The sequence below is a fragment of the Camelus dromedarius genome, chromosome 15, assembly GCF_036321535.1.
Source record: "Camelus dromedarius isolate mCamDro1 chromosome 15, mCamDro1.pat, whole genome shotgun sequence".
Classification (NCBI taxonomy): domain Eukaryota; kingdom Metazoa; phylum Chordata; class Mammalia; order Artiodactyla; family Camelidae; genus Camelus; species Camelus dromedarius.
Window position 1 is genome coordinate 34,091,350 of NC_087450.1, and position 16,985 is coordinate 34,108,334.

A 16,985-nucleotide genomic window follows, 5' to 3' on the forward strand; every position below is an offset into this window, starting at 1 on the left:
CATACTATTCCAAAACCCTATTATATAAGATACAGTGACTAAGATGTAGAACAAAGTAGCCTTAGCACAGTTGTCAATGTTTTACCTATCTGTTTTTGCATCCCAAAGATTACTTTTCTCTAAGTTTATCTGACACAACTGATGTTCACAAGGCTGTATCACCATCCATTCTATGAAAAAAGGATGAATGTTTGTAATTAACAATGCAGACACTGATGTTTATACAGGAGTCACTGACATCGTAAGAGTGAACAGTTTAATGAAAACTGTTTATTGTCTATCTCGCCTCACTGTAAGCTTCAGTAGAGCAGGGTTTTTGTTTCTTTTGTTCACTGATATATTCCCAGTATGGAAACAATTCCTATTGTGCAGCACTTGCTGAATAAGTATCTGCTGAATTATTAGATTTTCATTCTGGGAGCAATAGTTCATTTCAGTCATCAAAAGTCTGGTCACAGATATATAATCATCATTCTCATATGAAGGGTTGTAAGTTTTATTCAATCTGCTTAAAAGTTACCCTTAAGAGTATTTTTTAGCTGAAATTAACGTTTTTGTCATTTAGAAGATTACTAATTTATGTAAAGCGTCTGACATAGTTTCTGAGATCACAGCTAACCAAATGTTAGTGCCTTTGCCTTGCTACCCCCTTTCAAAAAGTTATCAACGTGAACCTAATTTCTTGAAATGTAGTCCATAAACTACTGCATCAACAATTATTTCCTAAAAGCAAGAATATCAAAAATCACAGACTTAACCACAGGACTCAAATTCCAACAAACACATAGAAAAAGCAAATATCTTAGAAAAGTATCACTTATAACAGGTAACAGAGAGAAGACAGAAGTTATTGAACTCATTGACTTAAATTAGGATGACAGCAGGAGGGCACAACTGACAATGGTCCCTGTATAGGTTGAAAAGTGCAACCACAGTGAGCTCTGTTGGTAGTTTATCATTTAACCAGGTGTATGGGATTTTTTAAAATAATGTACATGTCTTTCCTTTAAGCCTATTTCAAGATCTGGGAGAGCTATGGTGGGTGACCTGACCTCTATTTTTCTGCTTATACTCTAAACAAAGATGTGCATTTGAAAAAAACAAACAAACAAACAAACATAAAAGACTGGATGGTGGAGGTTTAAGACAGCCCTCCTTTGTTTCCAAAGCTTCCTATACTTTACCATCACAACTCATTACTCTGGATTTTAAAAGCCAACATCATAAGCTCCATAAGGACTTTGTTTATAGCTGGAAGAGTGCTGAGCACATACCAAGCATTCAATAAATATTTCCTGAATAAATACTGCCTGAATCCCACACAGAATTATAAGCTTCATGAGAGCAGGGATTTCGAGTGTCTCATTCACCAATTTCCCACTGCACTTAGCAGAGTGTGATCCAAAGAAGCGAATCAAAACTTATTTACCCAATGAATGTCTTCATGACCAGGAAACATAAAAAAAATAAGTGGCCTATATGAGACTCAAACCAATAACCTTAGCCCCATTTGCAGCATTCACTAATGAACCAAGATATGGAGTTTCACAGTATGCAAGTTTCAGTGTGCATATAATTATTAAATATCAGTCACAAGCATTCATAAATAAAAATTTCAAGAAAAGAAGTCAGATACTGATTACTTCCCCAGTCATTTCTCTTTATTCTAAACTCTGTTCCATAATACCCTCTCTCAAACGATCCACAATAATAGATCCTAAAAATCGAGAGAATGTTGTTTGTGCCAAAAACATATCCACATTAACTATAATTGGAGAGGAATAAAGAAATAAGATGAATGCCAAGAGGCAAAAGCTATGCCCCAACTAAACTGAAAACAGGATATCCTTCAAAGTTTAAAAAAAAAAAAAAAAAGCCCTCCTACTCACTCAGCAACAGAAGTCAGTCAGACACTTTTCTGGAACAAATGGCTCAGAGAAAAACTCAAACAAATTTTGTCATTTGCTCTGACATGTTACTTAAAGATCAGCATAAGCAGTTGTTCAAGACCAACGTGCAAGAGTAAAAAATGGTTTAAGGGAAAACGTCAGATATCAAAACTAAATAGTTTTGTTTTAAAACAGGAAGTCATCTCAACTTTAGGAAGTCATCAACTTTGGAAAGTCAGAGAAAATACATTCTTTGGAAAAAAATGTTTAAAGAAAAAAGAGGTGGCATTCTTATTATGGACTATGACAAATACAATACAGCATAGTTTGACTCTCTGATATACTAACACCTCACTGATCCAGAGATTTATCCTAAAAGACAAAAAAAACAAAAGATACTCTTAACAAAAGAAAATACATGGCCTATAATTTAAAACATACACATAGCATCAAGTTTGTGAACTAAAAGCTCAAGTATTTTATTAAGGGTCTCATTCACAGATCTATTACCTTACTCTGAGGGGCATCTGGTATTATATATTCACATATTACCAACATTAGCACTATTTATTGGGTATGAGGCTGTCCACTATACAACTTAAATAGGTATATAGGCCTTGACCTTTTTTGAGGTTCAAAACAATCCTTATATAAGTCAAGCCAGCTTTGTTATCTGGTTACCTAGCCCAAAGAGGCTTTTAAAATTGGAAATCAAAAGAAAGGCTATACTAGAAACAATAACCAATCTAGTAACAACAAGCCTATAGTACTATTTCGAGCCAAAAGGAATCACGACTTCTTAGAGAAATAGCTGATGGCAAAACTGGAATGGGAAGTGTAAAAGAAATATTTGAACATCTTGTCACATCAGAAAGCAAGCAGAGAGCACTAGGATCAGGACTCAGGAAGCAAACTGAAGATGCTCCCACAGGTCAAAGATGGGAAAATCGAAGCCTCAAAAAGAAGAGTAATGGTAGCAGATGGAAATACATCAAATAAATAAAAATCTGTAAGTTTCAATTTAAAGGATAAACAGAAGACAAAGAAACATATTTTAAAAAGTCAAAGAATACAATCAGTACTTGTGTTAAACTCTACAGGACAAGTCTAGTTTCTTTAACAAATTGCAAAAGAAAAAAGAAAAGGGAGGGGAAATACACAGATTAAAAGACTTAAAACACATAGCAATCAAATGCAAAGTATGAATCTTGTTTAAACCCTGATTTAAACAAACCACTGTAAAATGACACTTATTAAGAAATTACCATCAAGTTTTAAGTTTAATAATAAGAGCCCTTATCTTACAAGAGCTATAACTCAAATATTATGGGTGAGATTTTCTTAAATAAAATAAATAAAAAGAGAGAAAAGGGTAAAGCACACTGACTCTAAGTGACAAATAACAGCAGGGAAGACAATTATAACTATTAGAGTCATTAAGTGTATGGAGCAAGCAGCCCTACAAAAATAGCTCTAGCAGGCACCATTGTATTACGGCACAGAACTATGTATGTCTAATGCTCATATTAACCATCATTAGTCACCAAGAATAAGTTAAGAATATGAAAACGAATGTATATGTTTGACTGAACTATTATGCTGTATACCAGAAATTGACACAACACTATAAACTAACTATACTTCAACTAAAAAAAAAAAATTAAACTATGTCTATATACACAGCTTAAGCAGACCAGATGTCCAAATAGAATACGATGCATGTATACTTGCTGAGAGGAAAGATGATCACAATATTTTACTGGGAAAGAAACCATGGTTGATTTTGCTGCTTAAATATATTTTATTTTACCCAACCGTCCAACACACACACCACCTAACAGTACCTTGCTCTAAGGTAATTGCCAACTGTTCAAATATAGAAAAAGAATTGTAACAAACATAATATTGAATGACTTCCCTTTGATAGCAATTACCTTCACGTTAATTTACATTAATGGTCTAGTCCATGTGTTGAACATAATTTTTAAGTGTAAGATAAAATGTTATGAAGTTAAAAAACTCCAAGAACCATAAAGAGTGTTCACTAGCTTAAAATGACTTAATTCAAAATCTCACCTGAACCCTACTTAAAATATATATGCAAGTTATTATGGGCGGAAACTGTTCACCTGAATCACCTCATTCAGATGTCAAAAGAATGCAGAAACCAGCATGAATGGGCACTCAAAACGGGTGCCAATTTGAACATCAAAATAAATAATAATGAATTATAATCCATTGGAAAAAAATAGGATACCAGAGTCCATACAGCTATAAACTAATACACTGAGATCTCACGGGGAACAGAATACTTACAAAGTTTCAAGGTACCTCCTACAAAATACTTACTAATTATAAAGTTAAAAAAAAAGTAATTTTTACAGTAGAGAGGCCTGGCAGACACCTCCTTAATCAAATGGTCAAAATAAACATTATCGGTCAAGTTAAAATTGTGTGCCAACTGACAGGATGCAATGAGACAAAACACAGCCTTCACCTCTGTGGCATTTGTGCCAAAGATACATAACTTGAATCTAGTTAGGAGAAAACATCAGATTTAGGGACATCATACAAAACAACTTGCCTGTAATCTTGCAAAGCATCAAGGCCATGAAACCCAAGACAAAGACTAAGGATCTGTTCTAGACTGAAGGAGGCTAAAGAGCCATGACAACTAAATACATTGGATTCTGAACTGGATCTTTTTGCTGTGAAAGACATTACTAAAGCAATGAGCAGAACTTGAATAGGTCTGAGGGTCAGATAGCAGTAATGCATCAATATTAATTTTCTGATTCTCTTTGTTGTAGTATGGTTATGTAGGAGAATGTCCTTGTTTATAGGATATACACACTAAAATGTTAGCAGGCGATAAGGCATCAGTTCAACAACTTATTTCTCAGATTGCTGTGAGCACAAAAGAAGACACCCCCATCATCTCCTGGGTGAGATAAAGGCTGCAAATATAGGACTAGAGAGATTAGGCAATAAAGTAAACATCTGAAACAAGCTAGGTGAAAGGCAGGGACTGAGGCTATTTATCTGACACACCACTCAGTGAGGATATAGATCATCTGGAATTCAAGTCCACAGTGGAAAGATCACTCTATTTTTCAAGAGAAATCAAAGATGCAGATTTTTATGTGAAATTTCCCAATTTTTAACACACTCAAAAGGGCCAAACAAAACATGTCTGTCGACTAAATCTGAACCACAGCTGCCTCTGGCCCAGACGTATGTTTCTCTATCTAGGGATAAAAGGAAACCACATGATATACATGGAACATATTCTTGGAGCCGCAGTTTTTTTTTTTTAAATGTGTTTTTTCCTCCTTTTTTTTTTTTTTTTTTTTTCAATGAGAGGGAGGTAACTGGATTTATTTATTTATATTTGGAGGAGGTACTGGGGACTGAGCTCAGGACCTCCTCCACTTGAGCTATCCCCTCCCCACTAGGAGCCACAGTTTTATCCCAAAAGTTTGCCTAGAATTTTCTGGGAGAGGAGATATTTCTTTATTTTCAAATACTATGGAGTTTAATACAAAGTTCATTAGGATTTTTAAAAAAACTTTTCATTTAAAAATAATTTCAAGGGGGAGGGTATCGCTCAGTGGTAGAGTGCATGCTTAGCATGCACGAAGTCCTGGGTTCAATCCCCAGTGCCCTCGTTAAAAGTAAATAAATCAAATTACCCCTCCCCGCCAAACCCCACAAAAAATAAATAAATAAACCTCAACTTAAAAAAAACTGTATTTCGGGGGAGGGTATATAGCTCAGTAGCAGAATGTGTGCTTAGCATGCACAAGATCCTGAGTGCAATCTGCAGTACCTCAATAAATAAATAAAAATAAATAAACTTAATTACCTCCCCCAATAAAAAATTTTTTTAAGTATAAAGAGACTTTAAAATAGTAATTTCAAGCTTACAGAGGAGCTGTAAGACCAAGAATAGTACCAAAAAAACCACGTGTACAACTTTCACCAAATTCATCTATTGTTAACATTTTACTCATTTGCATTATTTGCACGTGAGAATTCTTCCAGCCTCCCTCCTCCTCTCTATACATACATACACACACGGTTATGTATATACACATACATGTGTATATATGTTAAACACACACACACACACATATATATATAACATAATTTTTCCTGAACCATTTGAGAGTAAGTTACATATTACGGCACTTTATTCCTAAAAGCTTCAGTGTATATTTCCTAAGAATAAAAATATTATCTTACATAACTATCCTAAGGTTATCAATTGTAATAAATATAACATTGGTTGCATGCTTTTATCTAATCTACCATCCATATTCCAATTTTGGCAAATGATTCAATAATATCATTTATAGCATTTTCCCCTCTAAAACAAGATCCATTCTAGGATCAAGTACTACAAGTAGTTGCCATGTCTCTTTAGTCTCCTTCATTTACACAGCCTTTGTCTTTGTAACATTAACATTAAAAAAAAAAAAAAAGGGTACACTCTCCCCACCCTTTAAAAAAAAAAATAGGATGTTCCCCATTTGGAGTCCAGTGTTTCCTCATGATTAGATTCAGGTTATGCATTCCTAGCTGAAGAACTACGTAAGTGATGTGTTCTTTGCAGGACATCACATTCAGGGGCAGACAATGCCCACTCGTGCTATTTATTTTGATCATGTACTCAAGGTGCTGTCTGATTTCATCACTGTATAGAATTACTACTTTTTTCCCCTTGCACCTAAGAAGCAATATACGGGGAGATATTTAAGACCATGCAAACATCCTGCTCCTCATCAAAATATCCCCCTAGACTTAGTATCTATCAGTGATTCCTGTCTGGATCAATCTTTATTATAATGGTTGGAAAATAATTGTATGAATTTTTTGGTTAGGTCGACTCAATTTCTGGCTACACTCCCAGATCCCTTATGTGTAAGCACTTGGTCTCCACTTTAGGAGCACTACAGTGTAACGGTTTGAGTGCAAGACTAGAATAATCAGATGCAGCTTCCAGAAAAAACAAGTGTACTTGAGCTATGTCTTAAAGACTAGACAGATTTTAAAAAGCTAATGAGTAGAGAACCAGTCAAGACAGAGACAACCTCATCAAGAAAGCTGGAAAAAAAACGGTATGGTGAATCCTTCTGCAAAGTAAATAATACACCCCAGGACTATTAGTTTTAGAAAACCACATTTCTTCATACTGAGTTTGCCTGAATTATACTGATTCTATAACTATACAGTTTTGCTGCTATTGACATTAACTGTATTTTAATTACTATATTCAGATTCTAAAAACTTTTCAAAAACAGCATAATTCACTACAACTACCTCTGATTGTTCATCTACCTTTTCATGTCTATGTCAGCCTTCCCAATTAGTCTCTTAAAGACAGGAAATAGCCACTAAATGTGTATTTTTCATCTGATCGTGACCCCTTATAAGAAATCAATTTTATACTGCCATCTAAGGCAAACATATAAAACTAAAATTAAAAGTTTCTTGAAGCAATATCATATGAAGCACCAATTATTTTATAATCTTTTTTCTTCATTTCCTATTCTTTTTAAAAGTTTTTAAAAATAGTTTCTTATTGAAGTATAGTTGGTTTACAATGTTGTGTCAATGTCTAGTCTAAATCAAAATGTTTGTTATACATTCATATTCCTTTTCATTATAGGTTATTACAAGGTTTTTGGTATATGTATTTTTATTGAAGTATGGTCAGTTTACAATATTATAAGATATTGAATATAGTTCCCTATGCTGTAAATAGAACCTTGTTGTTTATCTGGTTTTATAAAGATTTCCCTTGTAGTTCCAATTGTACAAGATCTTATGGCAAAGTTCAGTAGGTATTCTGTGAGAATTGTTCCATATGTAGATGTATTTTTGCTGTATTCATTGGAGAGGGTGAGCTCGGTATCCTTCTACTCCACCCTCATGAAGCCCCTCTCCTCCTATTTTTAACATTTGTCTTGACCCCAAATAAACTGATTTCTAAATCCATAATAGGTCATACGTAAGACCTGCACTTGAAAAATACTACCCTAGAACCTGACACAGAGTTCTTTATCAGATTCCCAATAAAGTCTGGAAGAAAGTTTTCCCTCATTTCAGGTGAAATAAGAACATAATGAATTATTCCATTTATTTAAAGAATTCTATTCTGAGATTCTGTATGATAATTTTTTGGTCTCCAAGGTTGTTTGGTGGTTGTTGTTGTTGTTGTTGTTGTTTTTAATGAACCAATGGTAAAAGTAAAGATTGTAAGCTGCCAATTACATACTGGTCTCCCAATAATTTTCCCCCAAATTTTACTGAATTATGAAATCTCCACTGCCCTGCTGTGAGATTTCAAAGACACATGAGAGTGTCAGCCTTCAACAGGTTTATAATTTTGCCGGGAAAATAAGACATAACAATTTTAAGACTTGCAATAATTACTTCTACTTTAGGAGAAGAGATATCCTGTGGTAAGTGCCCTAAGAATGCTCCTATGTTAAAAGTTCAAGGGTGAATACTTTGAGTTGGGAATGAAAGAGAACAAATAAGGGTGTTCAGAAAGGAAACAGTATTTGCGTTAAGCCTTGAAGGGTACTTCAAGAGAGAATAGCCACAAGGATGAAAAAGTGCCAACCAACTATGGGGAATAAGAAATAGGTCATTTAGGCCAGAATATGTTAAGACAGTAGAAAGAGATAATGGAGGACTTTGAGAACAAAGCTAAAGTACTTGAATTTAGTCATGAAGACAATGAAGCGATCTGGAAGAGCACAGTCAAAGCACTGCTTTAGGAAGATTAATCTGAAGCCCTCCCCTCACCCAAAATAAACTATAGACAAGCGGAGATTCTTCAGGTTATGGAATAATCCAAACACAGAAAAGTAAGTATTTCAACTGTGGTGGTAGAAAAGCAAAGTGAGGAATGGGAAAAGGTGACAAGAATTGACAAGTCATAGAAGAAATTTTAATGTGGTAGGCAAAAATGGAAAGGAATCAAACATAGTTTTAAGATTTCAAGGCTGGGTGATAACAGACTGGAAAATAAGGAAAAGAAACTGATTTAGAGAAAGGAGCTCAGTTTCAGGTATGTTAGATTTGATGTACAAGTTGGTTTTGAAGAGTCTGTAATGGGATAGGAAAAAGAACATTGGACTCCATCAGAAAAATCTGAGTTCAAGTGGAGAAAATGGTTAGGATCTAAGAAAAAAACCTGAACACAAAATTATATCTATAGTATAATTTTAACTGTGTAAACAAGTAGGCATAGGAAAAGACTAAAAACAAGTACATCAACATGTTAACATCAGTTGCTTATAGATAAACTAGAAAAAAGACAATTTGTTTTTTTCTTCTTTTGTATTGTGTTCTCATTGGATACAAACCTGACAAATTAGGCTTCCCACCCCACTCCCCACCAAAAAAAAAAAAGAAAAAAGAAAAAGAAAAGAAAAATCTGGATTCTAATAGTCTTTTTTAAAAATTGCAAACTCTCTGACCCTTAGTTTTCTCATCTATGAAAGGAGAATAATTTCTTCTCTCCCAAGGTTAGCATGCAGATTAAATGAGATAAAGCTTTTTGTAAACTATAAAGCAATATGCAAAGTGAAGGCATTATACTAGTCTGAGACAGCTAAAAACCAAAGGACAAAAGATCACACACAGACACAGAAATATACTACAGATTTCGGATTTTCCATACTGAGGTAGTAGCTGATTAAGTAGATTATTTCCTTAGACTTTTTAAAAGTTCCGAATCAATCTATCTTAAAATCAAAATACTCTTCTCAAATTTCTTATGAACAAATTATTGAAGTTTTACATGTAATAGAAATAGACTCGTGCATAAAATTAATATACTACTTGTTTTACATGCCATTCAAACTTAAACACAAAGCAGAAGAGATCCAAGTAATATCATTCCCTAATATTTGGACTGCTAAATAAATTATTTCATGGTTTTAAAAAGCCAGGATCTATAGAGATAAATTTAGCAATCTCCAAATGTCATCTCAGAAGTTACAGGCTTGATACATGGCACTGCATTCTAAACGGTGCTTCTCCTTTCATCTCCCATTTCTCTTGCTTTACTTAAGCTTCAATATCTCTAGATATGTATTTAAAACCAGATAGTAAGCTCCTGAAGGGCAAGAAGCATGTCACAAAACAGGTATTAATCCACATACGTGTCAAGAAATACTCCAGCTAATTCATGTTATAAACACTGTAGTAATCATTTAAGAGTTACTACTCATGTCATACCATATAATGTAAGCTTATCTTGAGCCCTTCAAGAGACAACCAGTAAGAAACTAAAAGTTAAGAAAAAAATTCTCCAAGTAATGTTATTACATGAGGAACATTTTATATGAATAAACATAAAAATGCTTTAGACCAGATTAATATTTAAAAATCATGCACTACATAGTTCCTTTAAGAAACCAAGCATACGGCTGAGATGAGAAATGATAGTTCTATACTGTGATGTTAAAGATTGTTTTCTTAAAATACTTCATAAATTGAAGCATACTACTACTGCACTGAGAATGTTATGTTTCTTATACTAACCCTACAATTTCATTCATTACAGTTTTTCCTTAAAAAGAAGTTTTGGAGTTTTGTTTTGCTTTTAAACTTTGGAGTCGAAAAAGTTAAAACTGACATGGTTAACTGTACGCTTTCTTTAAAGCATAAACACTGACTAAACTTCTAGGCTAATTCCAAGTCTTAAAACTAAAATCTTTATTATGAAAAAGATATGCTAAAAAAACAAAGCATGAGATGCACCTAACCCCTTTCTAATGAAAATCAACTAGAAAAGCTGTGTCAATGGTTTCTCACTTTTGCACGTAGGTCTGAGATTTAAAATATATACTGCATATACATTTTGTATGCGTATGTATATGTATATACTGATTTGGAGGCAGGACATCAAGATAGATTGTTTAGGGTACCTTCCCCTCACTAAGTTAAAAAAAGTTTTGATCCTAAAACGCTGCCTTTTTAAATTACCAAAATTCAGAAACTAAAACATACTACACTTAAAGAAAATTCTAGAGTACAAGCACCTGCCAGCCAAATTGCCTGAAATTCATCAGCTGCAGAGATTAAAAGCATCCTTTACTTGTTTTCAGGTAAAACAAAATACAACAGGTATATAACTTCAATGTGGCATATGTAACAAAGCCAATCACCTAAAATTCCTCTCAATTTCAAAACCACTACACAGCTTTAGCTGCCATTAGACATCTTATAAAATGCACGTAATAGTGTTTTCCTTATCTAAACACTCAACAATCAAGGGTACAGTTTGAATTTCAAAAGTTTTTCACTTTACAAAATGATGCACCATAAGATCCCTTTAAATAATCAGCTTTTCTAGAATCATTCTATTTATAAAGCACTCAGCTTTTCTGCTTATAAAAATGTAATTTTCTCATTTTTTTCCCAAGAACCCATCTAGTATATAAAAGAAGATACACATGTACACTTCCTTGAGAATAAACGCTTTCAATACTTATGACCCCAGAAGAACTTCACGTTTTGAATTCTTGTTTGGTTAAAAAAAAGTTTTTTTAACATCTCCTAGAATACAAGAGCTTGCCTTTACATTCACGGCTCTCTTGATAAAATAAAGATCAATGCAACTGTAAGCTCTAGACTAATGAACTGCAGGAGCAGAAACAAACAATTTGGCAAGAGCGAGCAAAGCTCTGCTTAAAGACTACCAGTAAAATATACCAGCATTACCCTTCCCCCACCCCCAACCCTTTAAGGTTTCAATTAAGTTGGGGCCTAGTTTGACTCTTTCAAGGGGGACAGAAAGAGAAAGCACAGAGCTCCTGCTGAGAAGTATCTTCATCAAGAGCAGCTCCAGAAATATAGTCAGGAACCATTTCTTTCCCTCAGTGCTGACACAGGCTCTTTAGAGACAGGCATTTCCCCTTCTGATCAATATCACATTTTGAAAAAGGAAGTCTCATCAAGGTACCACCCAAGGATGGCATCAAAAGAATAAAAAAATTATCAAATGAAAAAAACAAATTCAACATCAAGGTCAGCTATAACGCTTTTTATGAAAAGTGGGAACCCCAACTAAAATTCATCTTCATCTTTCAGCTTCTCCTGTCAGTTGCTTCATGAATTGGATAAGAAGGGATAAAGTCACTTAACAAGGCACATCCACTGTTTCAAAATAAACCTAAATGCCCCCAATTAGTGAGAAAGACTCCCACAAAACGCTTACAGAAGATGAAGCTTTGGTGAGCCTTCTCAAGTCCTCAGAATCATCAGGGAAGAAGTAAAAGCTGATTCTAATTTAAGTAGTGATCCTACTACCATTCTTACAGGCTGAGGAGTCAACAGTGCAGATATCTCAGTCCCCCAACACCCCTCAAGACACTCAGTTTTTTGCCCTAGTGTATGATTACCTCTTTGTAAACATAAAGGACAAGTCTTTCAGTTCAGTAAGATTAGCGAATAAATCCAGGCACAAGGCTAAAAAAACAGTGAAAAGTTGATGCCTCTTTAAAAGGAGCCCAAGAATGAAACAACTTCACTATGTAAGGAATTATAAGACATCAAAGGTTAGATAATGGACAACAGGTGCCTTTGGGGAGGAAAGAGTAACACTCAGTTGCCTCCTATTTTAGGATTTCCACTCTCAAAGTCCTCGAGAGTGAGAGAGAGTGTGTGTGTGTGTGTGTGTTTTCTTCCCAAAGAAAGGTCCCAAATTATTGGTTTTACTATTTAATACCCATAATGGGTCCATTGCTCTTTGACTTACTTTCTTACTTTAGATTAGAAAAAAAACATCTAATTCCAGTATGTCTGAATAAAATATGGCCTATAGCCAGATCATGCACTGAGCTATGAACATAAACCAACTAGGAATTTATTATCAAGAAATGCAAAAGAAAGGTGTCTGAATACAAGCTACCTCCACATAAAATACTCAAAATACAAATCTAGCAGCAGGTATCACATAACTGCAGTATCAGCCAAAGCAGAAACTGTTTCTCTCACCGTAACAGTTGAGCTCAATCTTTACAGTAACCAGATTCCAACGGCCTCTCAAAGAATAGTAATTCCAGACACAGATTATAGGGCACTGAGTACCAGCCTCGAGTTCTGATCCCCTTACCCAGTTACAAAATTTACTATCTTTGGGTGAAAGGGGACACTGAAAGTATACTTCTGCCTACTCACTCAATAACCTCTTCCCTTTCTCCATTCCACAAAGACAACATATTCCAAAAATGGAGAATCCTTTCTTTCCCGGACAGAGGCCCCCTTTTCTATGGATTCACTGGGCAGGATTACTTCTCCCCAGCATGCTTGCAGCGCCAGAAAATACTTCTGCTTTCACTCCTCTCTTAAAGAGGGTCCCCCAACACAGATGCACCTCTTCCTTTCCTGTATTAAGCAAATGATGCTTCAGTGCTTCTGGTTCTCTCCACTACTGCAAAACGTTCACAGAAGTGGAAGGAGTCAAGGGAAGTTGTCTGTTACTCTGACAGATACTTAAAAGAAGACTCCAAACGCACAGTGAAGACAGGAGGGGGGATGCCCCCTTCCCGAAGAGGGAATGGGGGTTCCCTACCCTAAAAGGGAGCCTCTGCGTGGGTAAGGGGTGTCCCTACCCTGAAAGAGAGCTCGGCATGTGGGAGGGGGGAGGAATGTTGTACCCAGAAGAGAGGTCAGGGCTTGAGAAAGGGGTGTCCTAACCCTGAAGGTGCGGGGAGCCGTCAGAGTATGGGGAGGGGCGTACCAGATACAGGGGGCCTCTCTGAGAGAAGGGGTTCCCACTTTGGGGAAGAAGGGCCCCGCACTGAAGGGGACGCTGGGAGGGAAGGAGGGTCTTGCAGAGGAGGTCTGGCATGGAGGAGGGGTTCTGAGTCCTCCGGAGCCCGCTGAGGGGCGGCAGGCTCGAGGGGAACATGTGCACTGGAACTGCTGCCATCCCGAGGGGCAGGGTGGAGAGCAGGCCTGGGCCGCGTGTGCAGGGAACAAGGTTCCCACCCTGCGCAGGAGACGGAGGACTCGCAGCCGTACTCACCGAGGCTGCCGGCGAAACCGTCCATCTTGCAGGGAAAGCGCCGGGCTCCGGGCTCAGCGGGGCGGGCACTTCATTCAGCGGACCGACTAGGGTGGCCGACGCTGAGCCTGACCCGCTCGCTGTTTAGGTCGCCCGGCTTCGGCTCCCACCTCCCGCCTCCGTCGTCCGTCCGTCCGCCCCGGGGCAGTCAGCCACGGCCGTCCGGGCCACTTCCCCGTGAGGTTGAGAGCCGCGCCGCTCCGCCGCCTGCCCGGCCTCCCTCCCAGACAGCAGCAGCGAGCGCGGCGCCACGCCCCGCCCCCGCGCCCGCGCGCAGCGGTAGCTCCGCCCCCGCGCACGCCGTCACGCTTCCGACTCCGCCTCCCACGTGATGATCCGGAGGCGGGGTTTTGCCTACTCTTCCCTCTCACCTTGCCTCCGCCTCGGATTCCGCCCCCTTCGCCAGGGCGGGAGGCTGCGCTTGCGCGGTGGGCCTGCTGAGGGCCTGGGACTTGAGTCCTGAAACTGATTCTGGAATGTGTGGGCATCAGGGGGTACTTTCGGCCTAGGATCCTCAGGAGAGTCTAGGGACTCTGTCCTGCAGCCCCTGGGGAATCCGCGGAGGTGCATGGGAGCCCCCAGACAGGAGATGGTCACCCTTGTGTTTTAGAAGGACACTAAAGAGGCAACCAATTTCAGGGAAGAATCCGTTCTTCTGGGATATCCCTTTGCCCCAGTAGAGTGAGGGAGAAACGAGGGAAAGTCTTGGCTAGCTCAAGGCCACCACTGCCACAGCCGCAGGGCCCAAGACAGACCAGAAGCAAGGAATGTTACTGCTGGATAGGATCTAAGAGTTGATCTTGCCTCCCCTTCAGGGGGCATACTGAGCCATAGAAAAGACATGACCTGCTCAAGGTCATGGAACCTGGTAGAAGCAGAGCTAGAACCCAGACTTCCTTACTCCCCTTGGGGTTATTTCCACCAGGGATGTGTAGCGACTCCTTAAAGGGCAGATCATATTATTAGGTAGTTTAGATAGACATGAGCACTGGGCAGGGGGAGAGGACAGGGAAAGGAACAATTCAGAAATTTTTACTTTCTCTAAATGAGGGTCAGTAAAAGAAGTCAGTTAAAATCAAAGAGCTGCAGCTGTGCCTGCGAGGGGGCCCTGGTATAACTTGACCCAATGAACCTGCCCAAAAGGGGAGTGGCATGCCAGAGCGCAGGGAAGCTGAGTTGTCAATCAATCAATCAATCAGGAAACCAGGATATAAAAACTGGAGAAACAAAGGAACGGCGCCATTTTTCCTCTGTTGGTTTGGCCCGCTCTCGATTCTCGATTCTCCGGAGGGTACCATCTTTCACTATTTTTTTTTACTTCACTGATAAAAATCTTGCTTATATCACGCTTTTTGTCTCTCATCAAAAATTCTTTTTTTGGGGGGTGACTAAGAACTGAGGTAATTCTTATTTTCCTTTTTCGGAAACTTGTAAAGTTTACAGGCTTTATACACAGGCTTCCTCTTCCTCCTCCCTTCCCCACCCACCTCTATTCTCCATCCTTCTAAAGACATTTCAGTGTTTTCCCAAGTCCTTCCTGGGACAGAGTTGTGTGGATCAGGATAATAGTAACAGGAGAAATGTAAGGTGCCCAGGAACTAAGTTGATCAATACAAAGAGCTGAGTTACAAAAATGTATGAGTCATTCTAGACAGAGTTGCAGGAGAAGGGGAGAAACGAAAGAAGATGAGAAAAATGAAGTAGCAACTGTCATAATGAGAGGGACTTGGAGGAATTAGATGGTTGAAAGGACTGTTAACATTTTATCACTGTCTTGCAATATACTTTGGTGCCTCTTTAAAAATCTTCCCTAAGAATCTAAAATATTTTAAACTTTTTTTTTGGATATCAGACCCATGTGTCTTCTGAATACCATGCTATGTAGAGACTGGTCGTAAGGCAGCCAAGATAAATTCAAGTTACAGACAAAATGGTGTCTAAAGTTTCCTCCTTCAAAATTAAATTATTTACCCATTGTTTCCTTTGCAATGGGCATTTTCATATCTGTGAGTTTCTATCAAGTTTAATCCCTTAATATTTGAGATGTCCTCAGTTCTGACAGCTGCTCTTCGGTGACAGCATGCATAACTCTTCGCCTGAGGTCAGTTAAAGGAATAAGAACTTGCATTGATATATATGTATTTTTAAGTTAAACTTTTTACTTTGAAATAATTATAGGTTCATATGTATTTGTTAGAAATACCCTTCACCCAGGTTCCTGCCAATAGTAATATCTTACAAAACTATAGTATAATATCACAACCAGGATATTGACATTGATACAGTCAAAGATACAAAACATTCCATCATTTCCATGAGCACAAGGATCCCTCAAGTTGTCTTATATAGACACACCCATTTTCCTCCTGATACCACCCCCTCCTTCACTCCTGGCAACCACTAATCTGTAATCCATTTTTATAAATACAGTGGAATCATATTATGTGTAACAATTTGGGACTGGCTTTTTCCACTCAGCATAATTCTGTGGAGATTCATCCCTGTCATTGTGAGTAGTAATAGTTGTTATTTTTATTGCTGAAAAGTATTCCATGGTCTGAATTATCACTGACCATTCACCTGCTGAAGGACGTTTGGGTTGTTTCCAGTTTGGTGCTACTATGTTTAAGGTTGCTATAAATGTTAATGTACAAGTATTTTTTCTGAACATTACTTTTCATTTCTCTGGGATACATACCCAGGAATTGGATAATTTGCTTGTATGGTAGCTGTACATTTAGTTTTTTAAGAAACTGCCAAAATTTTTTTAAGAAGAATGTGATCCTTATTTTTTTCTTCCAGTTTTACTGAGATATAATTGACATACAGCATACGTATGTGTATTTGAAAATATACATATGTATACATATAATATGAGAGAAGGATCCACATTTTGTGGGGCCCTTTTAATACAAACTAATACAAAAATTACAAATACAAAATTAGATTAAATGGGTATTTATTTAGACTAAAACAAGGAGTCACAACAGATTACTCATTTTACG

The 16,985-nt window shown here is 37.5% G+C and overlaps 1 protein-coding gene across 3 annotated transcripts in view; it reads right to left on the minus strand.

Moving 5' to 3' along the window:
• EML4 (EMAP like 4) overlaps positions 1 to 14,231 on the minus strand; it is a 124,024-nt gene extending 109,793 nt beyond the window's left edge. For all 3 annotated transcript variants that reach the window (XM_064494543.1, XM_064494542.1, XM_010997142.3), the window contains exon 1: positions 13,942 to 14,231. In XM_064494543.1, the coding sequence (XP_064350613.1) occupies positions 13,942 to 13,966 (25 nt within the window). In that variant the 5' untranslated portion in view covers positions 13,967 to 14,231. The remainder of the gene's footprint in view (positions 1 to 13,941) is intronic.
• Between the last annotated feature and the right edge of the window lie 2,754 nt (positions 14,232 to 16,985).